The sequence below is a fragment of the Cynocephalus volans genome, chromosome 7, assembly GCF_027409185.1.
Source record: "Cynocephalus volans isolate mCynVol1 chromosome 7, mCynVol1.pri, whole genome shotgun sequence".
In the NCBI taxonomy this organism is placed as follows: domain Eukaryota; kingdom Metazoa; phylum Chordata; class Mammalia; order Dermoptera; family Cynocephalidae; genus Cynocephalus; species Cynocephalus volans.
Genome location: NC_084466.1, coordinates 73,449,681 through 73,473,995, shown reverse-complemented (window position 1 = coordinate 73,473,995; position 24,315 = coordinate 73,449,681). Strand labels below are relative to the sequence as shown.

Genomic DNA, 24,315 nt, shown 5'->3' with positions numbered 1-24,315 from the left:
GTATCACTCAGAGATGCCAACTATTCTAGTATAAAAGAAGATAATTTAAAAATCCAGGGCAGGCTGGTTAGCTCACTTGGTTAGGGCATGGTGCTGATAACATCAAGGTCAAGGGTTCCAATCCCTTTAACCGACCAGCTGCTAAAAAACAAACAGAAAATCACTTTAAAGATCCTTAATCAGGCCTCACATTCAGCTTGGATTTGCTACCATGGCTCACACTCATGAGATGGACCGGCGAGGCCTGTACCCAACCAGACATCATAACAATCGCCTAGACACAGGAGAACCCCAATCACCTACCAAAGGCTTCCAAATGTAAATCAGTCATTATTTTCAACTACGTAGCTCTAAGTCTCCCCGTTAACTTTACCTGCTATAAATAATCATCCAGTCAGAATACCTATTCTTCAGAAGTTATTCTAGTTAGTAGCATCTTTAGGCAATTCAAAACCAATACATAACACTTCCATTCAATCATTTCATGCTGCTTCCGTATTTATCCTCTCGGTTGTCTTCACAACACCACCCCACGGCGCTCCCAGACATAGCACCCCGACTTCAGAGGCTAAGATCCTGAAGGCCCTGAAGGCCCGTGCGCGTCCCCCAGTGCTGACACAGGACTGTCTCACAGCTCGCAGCCCTGGGGCTTTTCCACTGGGTTACACGGTCAATATGTGGCTGGTTCTATTTCCACACTGCAGCTCGGAAGACTACATACAGCAATGACAGATTTACTCTTACCTTTTCCTATGTGTCTCCTGGTGTTTTCTATTGTTGAATTTCTGTTTACGTTGGAAAGAAGCCCAAGACAGAATCTGCTCCTGTTATTTGACGGGTCTGTGAATCCATCTACGAGCACGCTTCGGGAGGAGGCCTGGAACGTCTCCCCAACTCGGTTGTTCAGTTCATAGTAGGCGACCGAGCACCAGTGCTGGGGCTCCTCGTAACAAACGGGCCGGAAGTCTGAAAGAAATCGAACCTTGCATCACATCACCACCATCACGTCTGGGTGTCACGACTCACGATTCCACCAGGAAACTGCGATTAATGCTCTTATCCAGCAATCTGGCTGCAAGGCCAAGTATGCTGCTTTGCAATCTTTTAAAACCTGTCACTTTAATGGAAGCTGTTTGGAGTTAGCTCGTTTGGTTAGTGCATCTGAGAGGCCATGGTCCTTGTTAATCTTCCATGGTTAGAGCATTTGTAAACATATTTATTAGGAATGAGGGGCCAGGGAAAAGACTACGTGAACAGATCAATTTAAAATCTTATCACTCCTGACTGGCCGGTTAGTTCAGCTGATTAGAGGCAGTGCTGATAACACTCAGGTCCAGGGTTCAATCCCTGTACCAGCCAGCCAACAACAACAACAACAAAATCATCACCCCTAAAGCAAACACAGCTAACAGGAAGTTGGGAGGTCACTTCATCTTCATGTATGAAAGATGCATATCACCGTTGCTGTGGCAAAAAGTATCATCTTTCTAACGAACTAAAGGTGAAAAATAATAGTTTGGATAGAATTAAAACCAAATCAAAAACACCACATACAACTTTAAATTATTTAAGAAAGAAAAAAATCTTCTACATAGAGGGGCCCACATTCTCCTTTGTGTACATATAAGAGATCGAGTCATATATGACCCAAAAATATTTTAAAGAAACCTGGATACTTCATTAGGAAACTCATGAATGTTATGTTTTCAGCCCAAATTTTAAAGTTAAATTTCCTGTAACCAACTAAAGTTCAGACTTTTTCTCTCCTTGCCACATACACCCTTTCTCTGCTTTTCTTTTGATTATATTATCTTTCTTTTCCTTGAATATCCTGGTAATTCTTTTTCTTTTTTCCCCCTTCATGCAAAGGAGCAGAATATCCTAGTAATTCTTGTATCTAGACTGTACCTAGATGCAATAAAATATAAATGTATGAAATAAACAATAGGGTTACTATTGGACTTACAAAAGGATCTTCACCTTAAAAGAATTCAGTCTGGGATGCTTTAAATAGTAAATTCCTGGAGACCCTCCCTAGCCTGTGTGTGGTTCATGGAACAGGGGCCTCCGGATCACCTGGGAGCTTGTGAGGAATGCAGATTCCTGCACCGATCACCTGGGAGCTTGTGAGGAATGCAGATTCCTGCACCCCACCTCAGATCTACAGAACCAAAATGCACATTTACACAAGATCACCACATGCTTTCTATGAACATTAAAGTTGAGCAACACTTCTCTAGACTCTTATAAGATGCAAATAAAATTTTGTAAAAACCCTTTATACATATATTTCTAGGTTCTTACCAAATGAAAACCACCACTATAAACCTATAGCAAAAACACAAAGGGAACAAAATCTCTAACTTCTTAAGTTCCCAAGTCCACCCTAAAATCAAGAACTACAAACTTCTAAATGCTAGGTTAATATAAATAATTAACTTATTCTAGTAAGGAGGATGATAAAACATTCATTCTGTGGTACTGAGGAATGCCAAAGTTAAAGTGCAAAGCCATGTTACCTGCCTCCTAAAACACATGCGAAATAGCAGGCCAGCAAATTTCTGTTTTGTTTTGTTTTTTGATTTGTTTTGTTTGGGGGTAATAGGAAATACTCTTGGGAAATAGCTACATTTAGTTGTCCATTTGCAATTTACCTCCATTAGGTATTGATAGCACTAAATGACTATCAGCTGTGGCATCTACAGGTCGGCCATTCTGGGTCCCCAGGACTTCCGTGGCATGATAAGGTAGGGGTGATGTGTCAACTAAAAGAATGCAACAGAACAAAGGAATCATCAAACTAATAAACTGCTCAAAGACAGCTGGATCTAACCTCTTTCACTGTTAAACTCCTGGGCTTGGTGGCCAGTGTTACTTCTTAAGAGAGACCATATTAATGTAACAAGGTTCTTCTGAAGTGACATTATGAGTGTCCCACAGAATGTTCCGAGATCCTCACTAAAGGGTGGATTTGTTTTCCCTCTGACTTATGAGTTACCATTGAATCCAAATGACTTCATGATTAGATTTTCAAATCTAAGAGCTATTCTCGCTTTTCTCAGTAGCAGAATAGTCTGTTATCTGGCTTGGAAACACAGAGAAAGCTAAACCTTCTTTGAAGTAAGCTTAATTTTCAGCTCTTATGCTGCCATGGACTGTATAATGACCACAAGGACATTTGTCCAAGAGATACTTCAAGATATGCCCCCAAAACACAGACTAGCTGAAACTTGATTATAACCTAATGCCCAAGGCTTACTCAGAAAGGCCCTTCTCCCCAGCTGTCAGTTCTGCATTGGATGGTGGTTATGGTTAGGCAAATGGCATACATTCAGTAGATAACATCTCATCAGGAAGTAATTCACAACACAACGAAAATTCACGAGGCGGAGGGAAAACTCTTTAGGGAGAACCTCAGAACAACCGATTTCTTCAGTGTACATTCCTAGTGTTAGTTCAGAATGTTACATTAATGGTAGAATTTAACAGCATAGGAGGTCAGATCAATCTGACCTTGTTGAATTGATTTGTCCACACAAGTGGCTCTTATACTTACGTGTGCATAAAAATCACCAATGGAGCTTGCTAAATAGGCAGATTCCTGGCCTCACCTCCAGAAATTCTGATTCAATACATCAGTCATTGGATATAGCTATGTGTTTCAGCAGGCCCTAAAGGGTCACGGACCACAGTAGGAAACCATGGATAAGGTATTTCCTTGTGGGAAAATGGACTGTGACCCTGGTGAAAGTTATAAAGCAAAATGGTCCTTTTGCAGGTCCTTGAGTAAATCTATCTAGAAATTGAAGAGGCTGAACATAGAATTGCTATATGATGCAGCAGTTCCACTTCTAGGTAGATACCCAAAGAAATTAAGAACAGGAACTCAGACAGGTACTTGCATGCTAAGGTTCATATCAGCATTATTCACAACAGCCAAAATGTGGAAACAACCCAAATATCCAAGAACAGATAAATGGATTTTTTAAAAATGTTGTCTTATCCATACAATGGAATATTGTTCAGTCACAAAAATGAAGTACTGATCCACGTTACAACATAGACGAACTCTGAAAACACTCTGCTAAGTGAAACAAGCCAGATGCAAAAGGGCAAATATTGTGTGAGTCCATTTATATGGTACATAGAATAGGCAAATTCACAGAGACAGAAAGATCAGAGGTTACCGGGGGCTGGGGAAGGGGAGAAATGGGGAGCTACCGCCAAATGGGTACAGAGTTTCTGTTTGGGGTGATGAAAACATTTTGAAAATAGATAGTGGTGATGGTTGCACAACATTGTAAATGCCACTGAATTGTACTCATAGAAATAGTTAAAATGACAAATTTTATGTTAGATATATTCTATCAGAACTTTAAAAATCAATGTAAAATTAAAAAACACTGTACAGCTGAAATGAGTGAATTGTATGATATGCGAATTATATCTCTTAATTAAGATGTTAAAAAATTTAGGAGCTGAACCAGTTAATCTCAAAAATTCCTTTTATTTATCCATGGGTCTGTTACTTAGGTTGGCATTTTGCTGTTAATCATTTAGAAAAGAATTATTTTCTTTGAAATGAAAAGTCTATGCTTTCTCCTTCCAAGAGAAACTAGCCAGCTTCTGCATTGTTGTCGGGTCTGTCCCTTCATGGGTGGAAAAACAACAACCTGTCAGTGTAACCAGGGCAGGGAGCACAATGTCAGTACAGGAAATCTTTATTGCATAGCCAGGTGCTGTGTAAATATATATCTAGCTATATAAACTGTGGCTCTGTCCTCAAATGACTTCTCTTTCTTTTTTGTTTTTGTTTTTCTGGGTGGCTGGCCAGTATGGGGATCAGAACCCTTGACCTTAGTGTTATAACACTGTGCTCTAACCAGCTGAGCTAATGAGCCAGCCCTGACTTCTCTTCTGTTGTGCCTTTCTCAGTGAACTCAGCCACTCGCAAAGACTTCAACCATCTGTGTCCCACAGTGTGAGGATGACTCCAAACTTCCTTCCAGCATCAGCCTTCAACTCATCAGGTTGATTCTACCTCCTCCAATTCACTGCCTTCTTTCCAACCCCACATCCCTGCTTCAGTTCAAGTCATTGTCATGTGCCTGGGCTGCTACAGCCTCTATTACATGTGGGACCTATTTATGTGATTGTTCTCAATAGTCACTACCTCCTGAAGGTCAGAGACTACCATCTTAATCATCGCTGCCCCTCTAGCACTGGCACAGTGCCCGACACTTAGCAGGTGCCCAGTCATTAGTTACTACTTAATCAAAAAAATCTGTATCTACAGTCCTGAGCTCTAGTCCCATGTTCCAAATGCCTGTGGTCAATAAGCAACTGGTGGGCAACCACTGTGTTTCAGAATCAGTGCTGGACACAGAAAAGAGAAGACTTGCAGATTAACGGGGGAAACAGACACACAGGGAATTATATAATGCAGTGTGATGAATGTAAGAGCAGATGTGTATGCGACCTGCCAAAGGGGTAAAAAGAACTAAGCAACTGGGAAGGGAAGAAGCAACTCCTTTGTCTTTCCACTTTTTATAAGTTCTCTGAGGACAGGAAAAATTTTTGTTAATCCTTTAATTCCCCTTCAGCAACCTAAGGCAATGCTTGTATATAGCAAAAGTTTAATAAGAACCCACTAAATAAATGGATACATGAATAAGTGAATGATGCAGACTGTTACATCAGGCACCAAATGTGTGTATTTATGCATGCCTTCAAGAATTTGTTAGCTCTGGATATTATTTATCTCACATTCGTAAAGTGCTTTTATATCTCTTGTTATCTCAACTTGGACCCACCTTACAAGTATGGAAGCATGTGCAATTATTACAATATGCTAGATTCTCTCTTTCTTTTCCATATGCTTTCTCAGTTCAGCAAATTGAAGATGTTGTCCTGGCCTCACATAGCCAAAAAGGAGAAAGCACAGGCTGGAGGTGGGGCCTTGTTCTCTGCTGCGCTAAAGTTACACATATGTCTCTTGTAGGCAGGGACTCACTCCCTTTGATTGTTAAAGAGGGAACCAAAGAAAAGGCCTAACCCTGATCCTCCTTGTTGTTTGCCTTCAGGCCAGGTCTTCCTGCCTGGGTTAGAAAAATATTTTGATCTTATTTCTACTACTTTTTAAAAAAATTCTTGGAAATTCCCAGGGATGCTTTCCAAATCCATTTAGTTTTTGAGAGCTTCCAAAGGATTAGAACCAGAAACCAGAGCACTATCATGTTGTAGGTCCAGGGTAAATGCTTCGCAATGGGTATAGTCCTGGCCATCTCAGAGGGTGGGCTTACAAGAGATTGCTTTGTAAACTGTAAAGCACTGTATGAATGTTAGTTACCATGGTTATACTTATGCTTGTCCACCATAAACAGTTGTGTTGGATCCTATTTTCCCATTGCCTGCAGCACTTACTGACCTGAGTGTTGATAGGGACTCTCTGGCTCAGAAGGGCTTCCTGGAGAGTGTGGGTAGCTGGCCGTGCACGGGGACTGTGAGAAGGCATGGCTGGGTGAGGGCGGGAATGCAGAGCATGGAGGCTGCTGGAAGGAGTCCGGATAGGTGGCATTGTGTGGCATGAGTGGCTCGCTGTGCAGGGAGGCGCTGCGGAACTTGGCCAGGAGGCTGAGCTGAGGGTTGTATTCGCTGTGCCTGGGCACAAGCACCGGAGGCAGCACTAGGATCAGAAGGGACAAGAGAATCAGAATTGAACATTGCTCATCAGCACAGAATAGAGTGGATACTTGCCATCTATGTGTGCCCAGTTTCTGATGATAAAAGGGTTCCTCATCTACGAACTACCCCTCCACTATTTGTGCTCATCATGCAACTGTCCATTAAGGTTCCATCCCCACCCAAGAAGTGAGCATTGATTCAAGCTAAACCAAGTTTTTCTCTTTGCACTCTGAATCTTTAGCAGAATGTCACAATTAATGAAAAACCTTAGAGGAGGATCTTTCTAATGTCAGTACTCTAAAGAGACTACCTATCCATGTCTACCATGGAAATTTCCAGAGCTGTCCTAATACCTGGCCTTCTGGAGACATGATCTCTATGTCTTCCTTTAATTCTGCCAATAAAGTTTTTGTGAGGACAAAATTGGCTTCTATTGCTTGCCATTAAACCCTAAGTGATGCCCAGAATGTTTTTCCTTCAGAGACCACGTTGAATTACTTAGATGATCAGTCTCAATTTCAGGTTCGGTAATGCTGCTGAAATAAAAACATCCTATATTTGTTCTTACTGGAAGTACTTAAAGGTGAGTAACTAAAAGGTATTAAGTAAAATACAAATGATGAATACTTACAAGAGTGAGTAAGTAAAAGATAAGCAGCTATAAGAAAACCTGTAAGTCAGGTTTGTTTATTATAGTATGTTCCTTCTGGGTTCCCTTCTTTAAAAAGAATATGAATGTTTCTGATCCTGGTTCTATACATAATTTAGGAATGGATTCAATTCTTCAAGGGCAAGCTTTGCACAGGCACTCACAGCTCCTACTGACTTCTAGTGTCACAGTGTGTTGCTGAAGTGCCATCTGTGACCAACATAAGTTCCAGACAAAGAAACAGAGAAAACAGTGGGGAAGTGATCAAAAAAATAACAGAAGAAAACGTCCCAGAGCTAAAAAGGATCTATGTCTTCAGATTGAAAAATCCATAGAGTGCAGAGCTCAATTAATGAAAAAAGATCCAGACCTAGTCACACCATCTTGAATTTGAAACGTAGGAGGATAAATGTAATATTCTAAAACCTCTCAGAGGATCATCTCAAAAAGTCACCTACAAAGAAATGAGATTCAACTGACCTTGACTTCCTACCCCAAAGTTGGCCACTGAAGGCAATGGACCAAGGCCTTTCTGGGGAAAACAATTCTTACCCCAAATTCCATAATGGAAACCAGCATAATAACCAAAGACTAACATTAACTATGGACTGAAATATAGATGTCAGAGACTGAGAAGAGGAAGGAAGAATGTGATATGAATAGCTAAATCCTCACCCTTTATGTGCGAAAGTCAATGAAATTATCTAAAAGTGATAAACTTGGAAACAGATGTATAAGCATATTATTTAGAGTTACTTACATAATTTTTAGTAATAATGAAGGAAAATAGCAAAAAAAAAAAAAAAAAACTAAGCCAGAAATGGTTAAAAGAGGTTGTTTCTGGGGATGGATGGGGTGGCTGTCATTTCTAATCACACTATTGACTTGTTTGCACATGCAAGTATTGATAAACAGCTTTCATAAAAAATAAGTGTTCTAAAACTGCTCTAAAATATAAAGTCTTTAAAAAAGTAAAAGTTTTGGAATGAACAGTCAATAACAATAGTAATGCAATAAAAATAACATTAATCGCAAAGTCTACCATTTGCTTTCTACTATAATACATTTATCTCTTTCCAAACAAGCAATAATTCATTTCTATGTACAGAAAATAAACTCAAATAGGTAAATGTACAGTTTTAAACTAAAACCACTACAGGTGAGGGTGGCAGAGAAACAAATGACTTCCTCTCCCCTTTACAAGGTAGTATTTGCATACATACCGCCTCATGACATTTGAGGACAAACATCCAATATCACCACACAAAAATGGCATGGATGTCAAACCATTAAATGTCCTTTAATGTATTCCACAACCATGCAGGAATAAAAAGATGACTTGCCTCATGAATAGCCTGCAGTGAGGGGCTGACACAGTAAATGACATATGGCTTCTTTTTAGATGACAGTTCATTACAATGTTAACAATGTTCAAATAAACACTCATTGTTTTTTGATGAAGATGAATTTGAATAATCTCTGTGACTTCAGTTTTAATGTCAGGTATCTACAGTGTATTCCTATCACTGGTAAACATAATGCCTCATACCCTTCTGAGTGCATAGTCTTCTATTTCTTCATGGCCTGCAGATCAGAGGCACCAAGAGAAAAGAAAGGATATATTTTTCTTCATCGTGACAAACATCTTGCTAACATATTTTTACCATCTGGGTAAAACCAAAAGCAGTGAATGTTTGTAAAGAAAACTGATGTTATCATCCTGGTTGTTATCTTGCCTGACTGGCTCAGTTACCTTAGATTTGCACTGATCATATTTTTAAATACTTTCAATCAAAATGCAGCTATCCCTAACTACTTAATTCTATTGCCTCACCTACTGCTTGCAAATTTGACATAGTGAGCTTACAGATATCGTTTCTATTTTATGCCACCTTTTAAATACCATGCTGTCTCTACATCTCAGTGTTGCATGAGGGAAATCACAGGAGTTACTGGTCACATGGGGGTGCAGAGCAGAGCTGAAAAAAACTTTTGTCTCTTTTTCAAAAGTCTTGTGGTTTTGACATAGTATGGGTATTTCATGTAAGGGAGAAATTACGCGCCTGAAATAACCTCCAGCTGCACAGAGTAAAACCATCATGCACAGAGAAATCATTTTTGCACAGCTGCTACTAGACCCATGCCAGACAAAGAACGAAGGACTGAGGAACGAAGACACTTCACCAACTATTGGGTACCAGTCCATGAAGAGATTAATAGCAACTAAGTGTTTAAAAACTTTTAATAGCAATGAGACAATAATTTTATATATCTGTTGAAAACTGGGCTGGTATTTTGTAAGTCTTTTTCAAATTTCATTTGCCTAGCAATTCATTTGTATTGTCAAAGTATTAATTTGAAGGACTGGAAATTTAAACAAAACCTGCTCCCTCAGTACAGATAGCTTGAGAAGCACTGAAACAGGTTAGTAAAACAGACGTGGGCGGGTTCGGATCCTATATAGGAATGGCCGGTGCGAGCGCCGGTCACGAAAAAGACAAAAAAAAAAAAAAAAAACAGACGTGGGAATGAAAAGGAAATCAGACTGCAGCCTTCAATGCGCCTAAAACAGATGACCAAAAAATGAGAGATTTCGAAGTCAAATCTTAAGCTTTATGATAATTAGGGATTCAGTAGTTTTTTTTGTTTTTTTTTTTAAAGATGACCGGTAAGGGGACCTTAACCCTTGACTTGGTGTTGTCAGCACCACGCTTTCCCAAGTGAGCCAACCGGCCATCTCTATATAGGGATCCGAACCCTTGACTTGGTGTTGTCAGCACCACACTCTCCCAAGTGAGCCACAGGCCGGCCCTAGCAAAATTTTTTAACATTAAAATTTTCAATGTCCTCAAAATATTGAGTTTGAACATGGCTAGATAGCTAGATATAAAACTGGCTTTTTTACTATTAAAAAATCAAAGTTAAAAGTAAAAATAAAAACTTGTGTAGCTTAAATATTACCTTAAATTAATATAATCTTTACCCACCTTTCATTCTGGAAATTTAAACTTAAAATATGATAATATGAAACCTATCTACCATATGTAAAACATTTACACTATAATTTCTAAAAGAACCTTACATAATATAAAAAAACTAAACTATTAAATAATTCTTTAAAATTAGGTTTTTGAGTATTCGAAAAGAAAACCAGATATATTTTACAAGATACTGCTTTACAAGTTGTTACATTTTACAGCTCCATTACTCAGGAAGACAGAAATAAAGGATTTCTTAGTGAACATTTCGATATATTGTAGGTGCTGAAAATAACTCAAATCTTTGAGACACTAAAAGGAATTAAGTCATTTTTGTCATAAACTCAGACATTATGGACTTTTCTTTTTTAAGGAGGCACAAAGAGTCTAAAGAGAAGCAGGCAAAAGGGGAAGAAAGCAAACACCCCCATGATTTAGTGAAAACGTGTCATTGTACTAAGTGCCTGGGACATTCTAATCACCTTCTCATACAAGGTCTCAGTCCCTGGGTGAAGTGGCTGCAAGAAGCATCCACACACAGACAGGTGACTTCCTTGATAACTGTTTTACAACACAATGGCAAGTTTGGGAGCCTGAAAGGCCACCAGGCTGAGACTAATATAGGCCGGGCATGAATCCCTTATCCAATTTTATTTGAGATGAACTGAACACTCGGCCCTGCACATCTGGACAGGACCATCTCTTAACTGGACATGGGCAATTTCCCTGAGCTAATGTGTCAGTCTTTGGATTCCTGGAATGAGGCAAATGGCCAATCAAAGAGAGAAAGGTCCCAATAACAACTGTACTCATCTTCCTGCCCGGATGCCACAGGAACATTCAATACACAGAGTTGCAGTAACACGCTGTTAGAGCCAGCGTGAAGGAACAAAGAGAAACACCAGACTTCTCCAAACGGGAGGAAATTTATGTGCACACATGTACGGGTGTGTGAAGAGTTTTAGGACAGGGCTTTCCTACGTTTGGAACCACATTTAAGAACAACTGCCAACCTTCCCCCTGTTGTTTTTAGTCCTGGAATGAATTCCAGTAACTTCCATTCAGCCCCAGATATGAGATACCTTCCACTTACCTGAGCTTGGGGAGAACAGCGGCTGAAAAACCTTCTTTAGTTCAGTTCAGTTCAGTTTAGTCAAAGGAAGGGTGAACAGGGAGAAGGATGTTTATTTTTACAGCTAATCATTATCAAGGCCATTCTCAGACCTTTCAAGGCCCCAAGATCAGGGACAAGGTTACGCTGATGACTCCTAAATACAGTACATCAAAATAAGAGTGCATTTTTCAAAACCACACAAGCTTACGTGTATACTGAAATTAAAATATTTTCTCTTTCGACTTCTCTGACTACAAAATTTTGGATAAGTTGCTCAAAACTGAACCTCCCTCTCCGCTCTCTGTCTTTTGGGAGAGGTCCTGGTCTGGCCTGGTGCCCCGTCATTCGCCATCACTGTGAAAATCGGCCAGGACACGGTGCGTGACACCCACCTGGAGTCTCCACGCGGCGGTAGTGGTAAGGGTTAATGCACACCTCTTTCTGCTTGGAGCCGAATGGGAACTCACAGCACTCCAGCGGCTTCAGCTCATGGTGGGACTGCAGATCGGGCCACCGCCACACCCGGCAATAAATAACGTGGGGCAAGCCCTTGCGGTGGGACACCTGCAGCCGGCCGTCCAGGGACCGGGGAATCGTGACGCACTTGCTGGGCTGCCCCGGGCAGCTGAGGGCCCTCTCCAGCTCGTCCATAGCGCCTTTCTTCTTCTTCAATTTCTTCACTAGAGAGTCCACCGCCTTCTCGGCCCACTTCTCCTCCTCATCTCCTTGCTTCCAGCCCAGCAGTCTCTTCACGGCGGGGCTGGTGAAGGAGAAGAGGGAACTGATGGGGGTGCTGGAGTGCATAGGTGGCGGCCGCAGGTGTCCAGGGCACACAGAAACCGCACACGTGACCCCGTCACGGCCTGCAGGGCCCAGGGGACGTCAGCAGCAAGTCACCCTCCAGGGATGGCATAGGGACAGATCTTCCTTTCCTTCTGGAAGCAGCTGGGACCGACTCTAGCTGGGAAGTATGTTGGCTTTCTCCTAAGCCCTTGACTGGGTTGGCCAACTCTGGAAAACAACACAAGACTTGGATTAGCTTTATTGCGGCAATTTGCAGAAAAGGTCAAAGTCGGATAAAAGGGGGAAAACATCCTCCAAATGTTTTAATTCGAAGACTCTAAGTCATGTTTGACTCTGCCATCTGCTCTGTTTTCTGCATCCAGGTCTTGGTCATTCTGCCTTCAAAATGTCTTTCCGAGTCGGTGTCTTCTCTGTTTCTGCCAACACCTGCGTCTAGCCCACCCTGCCACTCACTTCGATTACTGCCACAGCCTCTGAAGTAGCTTCTCTCCTTCCCCTCGCTTCCATGTCTAACCCATGTACTCCCAAACACCACTTCTATCTAGTCATTTTCCTGTTTAAGAAATCATGTGGTTCCTTGGTTTCCCAGGTGTAAACTTCTCTGCCTGGGTTCCTAAGGCCTCGATTATCTTCTCTCAACATATTTTTCCTTGTGAGTTGGATGCCCGCCTGTGGGGCATGAGAGATGGGGCCATGGGCCTCAGCCCCACCCCCACCACCGCACATCCAGGCCAGCAACAGGGCCAGCTGGGGCCAGTATCCTTGGGGGCGAGGGGCTGGGGCAGCCCCACCCCTACCTGCAACCAGATCCTAGACTGTGCTTATTAACCCCATGTGTTTCTTTGGAGTGTGTGACTTATCTGCTCATGTCCTAAATCAAATTTCTGCTTAAATTTTTCTAATTCATTTTTAAGAGTTCCTTTTGCAATAAGGGTGTTAATCTGCGTGTGTGTGTGTGTTTTAAAGTAGACAGTAGAATAACGGTTAGCAGAGGCTGGGAGGGGTGGGGGTGGGGGGAAGATTAGAGGTGAACTAACGGGAACAAAACTGTGCTGTCTACCTTAAGTGCATCACTGTGCAGGATATGCATGTACTGAAATAACACGCTGTACCCCCCCAAAATAAATAAAATTGAATTAAATTTTTTTCTTTGTCTTTTTTAGTTTGCACAAGGAATCCATCTTCATTGTAGGAAATATATACAAATGAAAAGGGAAAAAAAACTAGAATTGCTAATAATCTCACCAATCACGGATAGCCTCTTAACGTATGTTCTTCCAGTGTACCCCAAAGATCTCTGGGAGTCTCTGAGACCCTTTCAGGGTATCTGTGAGATCCTCCCTTTTCCAATTACATACTTGTGTGAGCTAAATTCTTTTCATAAGCTTCAACTAAAACAGAATATCATAGCAGATTATATATGCAGAAGCAGGTAAAGAACCTAAGTGCCATCTATTAAAGCAGGCATTAAAGAGATTTACAAAGATACAAAACGATACTTTTCTTGCTAACTTTTTAAAACATAGTTTTTAAAACTAAAGATACGTTTATGTGAATATATATGGATTTTTTTAATGGATCAATAAATATTTTTAAGTTTAATAAATATTTTTTCAGTTTTAATTCCTAAAATGGTAAAAATTGATAAATATAACCCACATCGGCAAAAGTTCTTTGGAGTTCCCAATAATTTTTAAAAGTGGAAAGGTGTCACAAGACCAAAAAGCTTGAGAGCAACTTTTCCAGTAGTTACACGTAGTCACATACTCAAAATACGGCTGACACATTTGTTATTGTTTGAAAATCAGCTGAATTCTTCTTTGCCATCTCATGCAAAGGAGACATTCTTTCCCGGTTATTCAACAGTCCCATTTAAATTTCCTGAAGTAGAGCTACATTTCCTCTTCTGTGAAATAGCTGGCTGAAACAAAACCTCCTTCTTCTTCCAGGTCTTAGAAACCGGCTACCTCTTTAATGTTTAAAGCGGCTGCTGGTAACATTTTGGAGCAAGCTGACTCATTTTAGCATCTTGGAATCAATCTAGCTCGTAATCTCCAATGACTGCATGCTTAATATGCATTAAATATAATTTTCTCCTTTGCTTCCGTGGAAGGAAAGCTGCACCTTTCTGCGTCCAATTACATCAACTTCTTTTGAACAAAGGTGCTATGTAAAGCCCTGCTATAGCCGTCATTATCAGGCACCTCGTGGAGGACGGCGGCCTGGCTAAACAAAAATTGATGACATTTAATGAGTATAAAGCAGCACTTACATCACTGTATTCCTCGTATGGACTTTATCTAGCATTGTACAGAGGTAAACTGACGAAAAGGTGAGCTAAGGGCTCCATAGCTGTTCTTTTTCACTTGGCAGTTTGACTTACGCTCAGTTTTATTTGGAAAGGTTGATTTTTGTGGCTTAACAATCATGAATGTATAAAGCATAGTTAAGTCACTGTGCTGAGGTCCTGTTTACTTAATCTAGCCAGGCTGCCTTAAAGTAATGGTTGAGGAGGGGTGGGAGCTTTGAGGAGAAGTAACGTGACACAGAATAACCTAAACCCTGAAAGAGCTTTGAAGTCTGCTTAGTTTTACATGGGATTTGTTATTAGTAAATTGTGGCATAAATCTTTAAGCTCAGGTAAGTGGTAAAGAAAAGCCTTTTATAAACTAAATGTACTCTTTAAAAAACTTTTGCTCCATCTGACAAATAACAGTTCCCTAAACTGGATTTTGTTTTGATTTTAAACTGTGGGTTCCTATCTACTAATGGCAGGTGAAACCAATTTATTGGAGAAAAATAGCTTTTGTAAAAACGACAAGACAAAATAGACTATATTGCAAGGCAGCTCACAAAGAATAAATATAATAATTAAGTATAATACTTTCATTAAAACTTTCCATTCAGAGGTATGGATTCTGTGTGTGCATGTCTGTGTGAGTGTGTATGTGTGTGAGTGTGTGGTGTGTCTGTGTCTGTGTAAGCGTGTGTGGTGCGTATGTGTGTTTCTCTGTTAAGTGTGTGTGTGTTTTGGTGGTGTGTATGTGTCCAGGGTTACGATGCAAAATTTATTATTATTGTGGGTTACAATCAAAAAAGTTTGAAAAGCACTACTCTTAAACCATACATTTCTGTGAACTGTGTCTGTCTGAGGTTTACCTTGCTGAGTGACTTTCAGGGCATCTTTCCTCATGCCTTGGGGAAATCCCAACAAGTCATGAATCTAAGGCCTAAAAAACCTTGGCTGTCTACAGTCTGCTCTCACTGCCGCATTTCAAATCATTATAGTAGTCTCATGGTGGCTCCAAAACCATAAATTTATTGCTGCAAGACACAGCTCCTGTTCCGTAAAATAAAGCCTCTTGCATTGAGGGAGGCCCCGAAGAGTTAAATTTAGAACCTCAGAGTGATAAACACCAAATTCCTCCCAGTGGCCTCTGGGTAGGGGAATAAAAGAGAATAGAAAATATCAAAAAGTTAAGATTTAATAAGGCTGACTGATGGATACATGGATGTTCAAAATCTTATTTTCTATACTTGTTTGTATGTTTGGTATATTTTTAATAGAAAAAATAAGTATTAAAAAAATGAGTTGGAATCTCACTAACACTAAGGTTCTTGTCTATGTTGATAGTTGCTGTTTGTCCAGGCAGTGCAGCTTAGGGTTCATAAAGGTTATTCCATTCTCATTCCTATAATGTTTTAGCCACTAGTAGAACAAAGGGCCCCTGTTTATCTCCAGCTGGCCATCGCACTGACATCAGCAGTGGAAGTCCCCCCTGCCCAGGTTTCTTCAGTGTCAACCTGGCTTGGGAAGCTTCCCACTGTCAGAGAATTTAAACGCCCATAGACTTGAGACTCTAACCTACCACGACTCCTGATAACTCTACTGCCCAAGCTCAGAGCAATAATAAAAACAGAGCACTCTCAGAGGGGTCATAAAAAAAAAAAAAAAAAAAAAAAACTGTTTCAAAAATAGGAGAGGCTATTAACATTGCTTACAGTTACCCCGTTCCTATAAAGTACAAAGAACAAAACAAAATTAAGAATTAGGCACCTTCTAAAGATGAATGCAAGTGAAGCATTTATAAACAGAAACACAAGCAGATAACTCACACAAAATACAAGAGCTACAGAAGAGAGATACAGGAGGTGGTACATGAAGAAAAGTTCTTAGCCCAACATGGGGAATGTTGGAAGGATTCCTGAGAGGATAACGGAGCTGCACTTAGAAGGATTTAAATCCCAGCTAAAAAATAAACTAACTTGGTGGATTAGGATAACGTTCTAAGATTTTGTTGTGTATGGTTACATTCTCACTCTTATAAGAGAACTGGGTATCCCTGTCATAGATCAACTGTGTGATCTTAGGCAAGTCATGTGGTCTCTATGGGTCCCCTTGTTTCCTCATCTGCAGGTCAGAACAGGGCTTAGCCTCCCTGTAAGGTTCTGTCTGGGAGGTGGCTCCACGACTCCAAGGTTATTGGCTGGATGTGTCACATGGGATCATGTGACTGGCTCAGCTGCTGTTAGCCCCTGGGTATTTGGAGAGTGGGACCTTCACCCATGACACCACTGCCAGCATAAAGCACACCCAGTATCTCCTCACTGCATAGAGCAGAACAAAACAACACATTTCCATGGCTGTCACATTGACGCTTTTAACAACAAATGTCATCTACCAACACAAAACAATTTCCAGTTCGCTCTCCAGCCATTTGTTTCTTTCTAGGATTATTTTTATTACCACAAAGGAATAAGAGTAAAATGTATACTTGGCGTTACTGTGTTTAAAACCATTGGTTGGTGCATCATCCGGCATTCATACCAGATCTCTAGAAATGCCTTCTGTTGGCCAAAGAGCTTTTCTGATTTGGGCAGAGAGAAAAAAGCACCATGACTGTCCTTTCTCTGGCTCACTCGGAGCCCACTTCCCACACTTGCAGCACAAAAACAGTACTCCTTTCTTTCTCTGGCGTCTGAGTTTTACAATAAACCCCAGCTGAGTGAGTAAAACAACTTCTCATTTTTGAGTTTTTTAAATAAACAAGCCCACTTAAAAGAAAAACAGCACTGACCACATGCACACACCATGATTTAAGTGTACATAATTCCACACCAAAAAACAATTTACCCAGCCGGATAAAACTTTGGGAGACATGAGCTTTTTTTATTTTTTAGTCATCAGTTTAAATCCAACTCCCATTAGCAGTTACCAAAGATTATTTCCACTCACTTGGCCTCCTTGGAACATCCAATTGATGATTTTAATCCTGAAGAAAATAAAATTTGAAAAATACTGTTTCAGATGGATATGTCAGTCGGCTAGTCTGGAACACGCCCCAGCACCAAGCACTGGGACCTCCAAGCAATCCTTCAGGGGACTGCTCCATGGCCAGTGTGGCCAAGAAAAGTCTCCCATCTTTCAAGCCACACACTGCAGCCAGCCCAGGGGTCAGGTCACACTTGTCTGTTCTGCCAGGGCCCAACCCAGAAACAACCACCACTCCAGAACATCATCGTTTCGTTGTTTTTGTTTTTTATTTTTTCAGCCTTACCAGTGTTGGCTCTCTAATCCATAGCCAGCGTTCTGTATACCTTGTTATCTATAAGACAACTTTTTCTTTTCTTCCTGTATCAGCCATACAGAATATAAAACAGTTTACTAACTAAATTTAGACCTTGAACACATTTGCTGAAGAAACACTTAACCCCCTTCAGGGAACAGACTGTTTTCTTTACTTTTACAGCACTTTCTGTACACCAGTAATTGCTATAGCAATAATAAGTACTTTTAAAGTGTGAAAAAAGGTCCCAAAGTGCATCTATCTAGAAAACAGTTGGCTGTTATTATCACCATTGGCACACACGGATCATATCCCATTACTGTGCACACTTGAAAAGAAACTGGGCTTCTCTCTCTCACACACACACACCCCCCTAAATGTGTATTTGATTAATTCAAATTAATCCCCACTTAAACTAGCTGTCATCCCCACATGGTCCAAATGCATGGCGATCGTAAGTTTGTACTGTAAGAGATAAACAACCACCTCACGCACATACCAGTTTCATGTCACGCAGTTGGATAAACACGGAAATGTTATCATGATTTCATATTCTGGGTAAGAAGCTTTTCTAACTGCATTTGAAGGTTTCCTACAAGTCTGTGAAGGGACAGTCCCAGTTCCCTGGTCTCCTAATGAGCATCTTGTCACAGGGTAGAATACCTTCTGCCCACAGCACCAAAGAACACGACAGAGATGCGCTTGTTTGTATGGCAGGCTCTATTCAAGGGGCCATGGAGGAATTTCAGAGCATCTGTGGACCTCTGAATTATCTGCTCATTTTGAGTGGTTCTGCAAATACAGATTTTTCTAAGGCAATAGACCCTAGGCAGTTTTATTCAAATTCTTAAAAGAGTCTGTGATCCCCAAAAGATTTTTATTAAAAAAAAAAACAAAAAAATACTGAATTAGAAGAAAGGAGAAAAGGAGAAACTCAGAGAATGAAGGGGAAGAAGGTAAAGGCCTTGAAGGGAATCGCTGACTGTTCTACCCACCTAAGCGGCGCTGAGATGAACCTCACGAAAACTGGAGCTGATGGAGAGCGTGGACAAAGGGGCAGTGGGAAAGGCTTATGGCTAACGTGCTCAGTATTTTCATGGTAAGTGCTCCGCAAGCACTTCAGCATGAGGTCACTGCCACAGCTACGCGCAGTGAGTTAGTCCACTTTACACATAAGGATACTGAGGCACAGAGAGATTCAATAACTTGCTCAAGGTCACACAACTAGTAAGTGGCAGTGCCAGGACTCACACCCACACCCAAGCCACTGTATCATCATCCCGCTCCCAAAAGAGACAGGAGGAAAGCAGCCCTGTGTAGTTCCCCTGGCAAGCTTGGACAGAGCAAAGACCCCTGCACCCAAGGCTGGGCCTGAGCTGTACCGAAATGGAAGACAATGGAGGAAGGAACCTGGGTGGCAGGAAGGGAAGAGAGAAGCCCTCCAAGGTCTGCTCAGTCTCCAAAATGTTGTGATCCAAGAGAAGGCCTGGCTGTGTCCTGAAGGAAAGGATGAACCACAGCTGAGCCGCGGTTGTCAGCTGCTATTTGCTTATTCACATATTTCAGCATATGCACCTCCTACAAATACCTACTAAGTGCCAGGGACCACCTAGTGGGGAGCAAAGCAGATATGGCCCTTGCCCTTCCTGAGCTTAGAAACTTGTCTGGATATTAAACAAGTAAATACTCATATTAAAAAAACATGAAGTACAGTCCTCCCTCAGTGTCACTGGGGTATTGGTTCCAGGACTTCCGGCAGACAGCAAAATCCAAGGATGCTCAAGTCCCTTGTATAAAATGATGTAGTGTTTTCATATGACCTATGCACATTCTCTCAGATACTTTAAATTATCTCTAGATTACTCATAATACCTAATACAATGTAAATGCTAGGTAAATAGTTGTTATGTTGTATTGTTTAGGAAATAATCACAAGGAGAAAATGTCTGTACATGTTCAGTACAGATGTAATTTTTTAAAGAGTATTTTCAATCTGCAGTTAATTGAATCCATGGATGCGGAGGGACTGTACTACATGTGAAACAAACATGACAGAGGGGCGAGGGACTGGCCTCGACCCACTGCTGGTCCCCTCACCGAGGAAGTAATTAAACCAAGAGGATGAGAAAGGGCAGCCATTCCAGAAGCCATAGAATGACAACTCCAGACAAAAGCACAGGGTGGCCAAGGGGTGGGGAGAGTCGGGTGAGGGACGAAAGCCTGCAACCCACAAACTGTGGGTAAGCTGGAGGCAGCCCATGCTGGAGCCTGAAGGCAATACCTGGAAATTGGGTTTTATTTTAAGTACAAAGGGGAGCCTTTGAATGGGCTCAAAGTGCAAAGATGTTAAATGATCTGACTTGCATTTTTAAATGATCACACTGGCTGCTTATGTGGAGAATGGACAGGATGGGAGAGAAAGCAGGCAGAGCAACCAGAGACATCTCAGAGCAGGATGTGAGACACCTGGTAGACCCAGCAGGGGTGGTGGCTGTCAGGGAGGTGGGATCAGTGTAGTGGGTTTTGTTTTTTGTTTGTTTTGTTTTTTTAAATGGGGCTTTTAGACAGCATTTTACAGATTGAGAGGGATTAATAGGTAAAAAAGGAGCAATTCATGTTTCAAATTTAGAGAGAGAGTGGGACAACAGAATGGAAGAGAAAGAACAAAGTCCTGGGAGCAGACCCAGGCAGTGTGTCGATCCGGTCATAGGAAGATGATGGTGTTCCCTGACAGACTCTGAAAGTCTCAATGAAGTCTGGGTGACGCTGGGAGGAGGAGGGGTGAGAGATGTGAGGAGCAAGGAAAAGGTGGAAGTGGGGAGGGAATGGGAAACCAGGAGTGTGTGTGTTTTGGATACAAAACAACAGGCAAGCTCCTAAGGAGCCAGCCAGCCAGCATGGTGAACAAGAAAGCCATGGCCAGTCTCCCCCTCCTCTAGGGAGCCTCAGAAAAAGCAAGTCTACTCTTGGAAAAAAGGGCACTGCTGTCTTAGGTGGCCCAGTCCTCTACCACTGGGCTCTTTTTCACTTTATGACACAAGGGGGAGACCAGAGCTGGATATATAACTGAAACAGCCAGGCAGGTACTTGGACACTTATCTATAAGAGTTGCAAAAACATCACTGCAAGCAACTCTCAAAATATGAACTGGTCACATTCCTACTAAAGTAGGCAGTGCCCTAAAGTGGGAAAGAAAAACAACACTCCTGAATATTTTTTGTGGTGAGCACAGCACTCAGCATTTGGAAGCGGGGAAGCCAGAAGAAACTTTGAAATAGTAATACAGAGTATTTATGTTCCTTACAGAAAGGAGTGATTACTTTGTCTTTTGAATCCTTTTAATACATAGTCACATGCTACATAAGAGTGTTTCGGTCAACAGTGGGCCGCATGTGTGACAGTGGTCCCATAAAATTATAATCGCTATACCAGGTAGCCTAGGCGTGTAGGAGGCTAGACCATCCAGGTTTGAGTAAGTACCTTCTGTGATGCTCACACGACAGAAGGACACATTTCTCAGAACTCATCCCTGTCACTAAGTGATGTGTGACTGTCACAGCTTAGAGGAAGGGAATGGAGATAAATGCTGTCATATCCCTGAAGGGATGCACAACAAACTGACCTCATGAGTTTCCTTTGGAAAAGGAGTGGTAGCCAGGCTCCGGAGAGAAAGGGTGGAAGACACTTCACTTTGCATTTTGTATCAACTGAAGAATGTCTCTGAGTCAGAAAAATCACAATAAAAAACCAAGAAGAGGACTGCAGAAAAGTGGGAAATATTTTGCCCATTGTTTTTCCAAGCACTGATGCTGCTTCAGAGGAAAAGCCAATAATTGAATTTCTTCCTGAATAGACTTTTCATTAACAAAGATTGACTTTCTTCCCCTTCCTTTCTCAATACCTTTCAAAGCTGTACCATATGATTCATCTCTGGGGTGCCCCATATTTTGGTCCTGCTCTTGAGACCACAGGAAGACTAGATTTCTTGTATCCTTTCAGAAAGTACTGTGCTATTTTCTCTAAAACGTGGCTCCGAGTTTCTTTCATTCCCAAGGTAAGTCCTGCACTTCCAGTTAGACAGTAGCTATGACCATCTTAAAAACAGGGACAACCCATTCATCAGGAGCTCTTACTTGTCCTAAAGCTTTAATTAAACAGCAGAACTTAGCAGAAAAACAAGACAACAGAGTGAAAATAGGCTTTTAACTCGTAGTAGAAACCAAACGGGGTTGCAACCAAGTAGCCTGTGTTACTTAGAGCCCATCTTAACATGCTTTTTTATTTGTATTAGAATTCTCTGATTGAAATTCCATGTAGACACAAGTTTGTATCACCACATTACAGACCATGCTATTCTTTCTCTCTTCCCTCCTCTATTTCTAACTCTTAACATGTTTATAAAACATTCTACATTCTCAAGGAGAACAGGAATCAGGGCCAACTATTTCAGCATGAGTGATTTATCAATTACAAATTGAAGATCTTGAGAAATCTATATTTACTTAATTGTTTATAAACTGATGAATAACTTTTGCCCTTAAAAAAAAATCAAACTTCCTGTACCTTAGCAACCTTGAAAAGAATAAACCAGATCTGATGCAATACAAGGTGTCCTTGCTCCAAACAATTCTGACCCATGGAAATCTGGGTTTAGCACAAATATAAACTTGGGAAAGATTATTTGTCTTACAAAAGAATCATAATACAAGTAAAAGTATGATTCAATTTACAAAAATTTGATTCACATACAGCTTTTTCAGGAATAAATATCCTTTCATTCAATAAATATTTACCAAGCTCTTTCTGTGTTGCAGTTCTTAGAGTTAACTGCTAAACTTCACGAATTTTACTTCTAAAAGTATGTCTAATTCTTCTGTCAGAAACAATCTAGACTCTTTAGTAGAAGTAAGAGATCTCACCTTACTTTTCTACTTCTCAAATATAATTCTAACTTTAAAAATGTGTTATGCCCATCTTATCTTCTAAATGTTTTTTGGGGGGCACCAAAGACTACCATTGTTAGCAAACTGCAGAATAAATCAAATCAGTTTTGGGGACACTTTATTTTATAAAGTCTTTGTCCATCAAAACACCAAACATCCTTAAAACTTTAAGAATTTTACAACCGTTCCAGATTCTTTGTAAACAATACAGTATTACTTTACTATGTAGTCAATGAACCACATTTATGAAGGTTCCCAGCATGTCCTTCAAAAAATAGATAAGCTGTATTATTCTAAATACGAGTGATATCCATGTAGAATAGCTTAGCTCAAATTTGGAAAAGGGATATTTCTCTCTTTTTAAAATAAGTGTTTAAAATTGGTGTTGCAGGTAACTAGGCACATTTGACTTTCTTCTCATTGTTGTAAAGTCACCTCAGGACTGTGTGGATGCCATTTTTTAGCACTGACGGGTGCAGTATTTAGGAACAAGAGAAACAAGCCCCCTCCAACACACACTATGACATTACTTGTCCCCCACACACTGTCCTCTCCAAATTGATGCAGCTCAGCCCAAACCAGGCAATGTCAGCTGGCATGGCAGGAACAGTGCATGACAGCCACACCACACCGAGCACAGAGCGTGACCTTCAAAACATTCCCTATTTTTCATTCAGAACCTGTCATGTGCCAGCACACAAGTCATGTTTATTGGGATTATTTGAAAATGTATTAAATTCCTTAACTCCAGCCTGTAGTTCACGGTGGTCAACACAACAAGTGACCCTTCATTTTTCCTCTTTCCCACTTTGGTCCTCTGAGAAATACAAACCTTGAGAAGAATGAATGGCCATTTTGCCTGGTAATACCCAAAATATTTTATTATCTTTCCTTGTGCTTAGGAATAGAGATTATTTCTAAAGAGCCCTTAAAAATATCCTGTGGAAAGCCATCCTGACGTACTTCTCAATGCTTTAGTTCACTCTTTCATTCTGTCAACAAGTTTTTGAGACTCTACCACGCATTGCCATGTGCTGAAACTGTACAATAATTTCCCAGATCAAAGTCTTCATTACTTGAGAAGAACTCTAAGGCAGGACACAATGACATTAACCTGCTTCAAATATTTAGAGTCTTAAAAATGTAATAAAACATATTGGGAGTGGGGAGGGGGGGACTATTTCTGGCCTTACTAAATAGTTTATTGGAGAAGGAGGGAGATATGCTGCTCTTTTCCTATTTTGTTTCTATTTTAAACACAGGGCAATAGAGTGATTTCACGTAGACAGGCTAAAGCTCTGGGCCAGCCAGAAGCAATGTATCTTCTTCATCATACCAGGCCTGCTGAGACCCACAGTCTGAAAGTGGCACCCACAGGACAGCTTCTCTGGTTCCCTAGAAGAGCTGGGTGGACTCTAGGTCATGAACTTGAGCTGCTCCAACTTGCTACATTTTTCTCCAGGTGGAACTCTCTGAAAATGTGGGTATGGTGTAAGGAAACGACACCAGAGTCCTGATATTTCTGCACTGTGAATTTGGCCGCTCCTTCCACGCCACTTGGCCTCTGTTAACTGAG

At 41.0% G+C, this 24,315-nt stretch overlaps 1 protein-coding gene across 2 annotated transcripts in view; it reads right to left on the bottom strand.

Moving 5' to 3' along the window:
- Nucleotides 1-24,315, bottom strand: part of SMAD9 (SMAD family member 9) — a 62,149-nt gene that overhangs the window by 15,527 nt on the left and 22,307 nt on the right. Inside the window, exons 2-5 of one of the 2 annotated variants that reach the window (XM_063102842.1) lie at nucleotides 11,818-12,436; nucleotides 6,428-6,685; nucleotides 2,655-2,765; nucleotides 745-966 (exon numbers count right to left, since the gene is read on the bottom strand). In XM_063102842.1, coding sequence (XP_062958912.1) covers nucleotides 745-966; nucleotides 2,655-2,765; nucleotides 6,428-6,685; nucleotides 11,818-12,229 — 1,003 coding nt within the window. In that variant the 5' untranslated portion in view covers nucleotides 12,230-12,436. The remainder of the gene's footprint in view (nucleotides 1-744; nucleotides 967-2,654; nucleotides 2,766-6,427; nucleotides 6,686-11,817; nucleotides 12,437-24,315) is intronic. The other variant, XM_063102843.1, reaches the window with a different exon arrangement.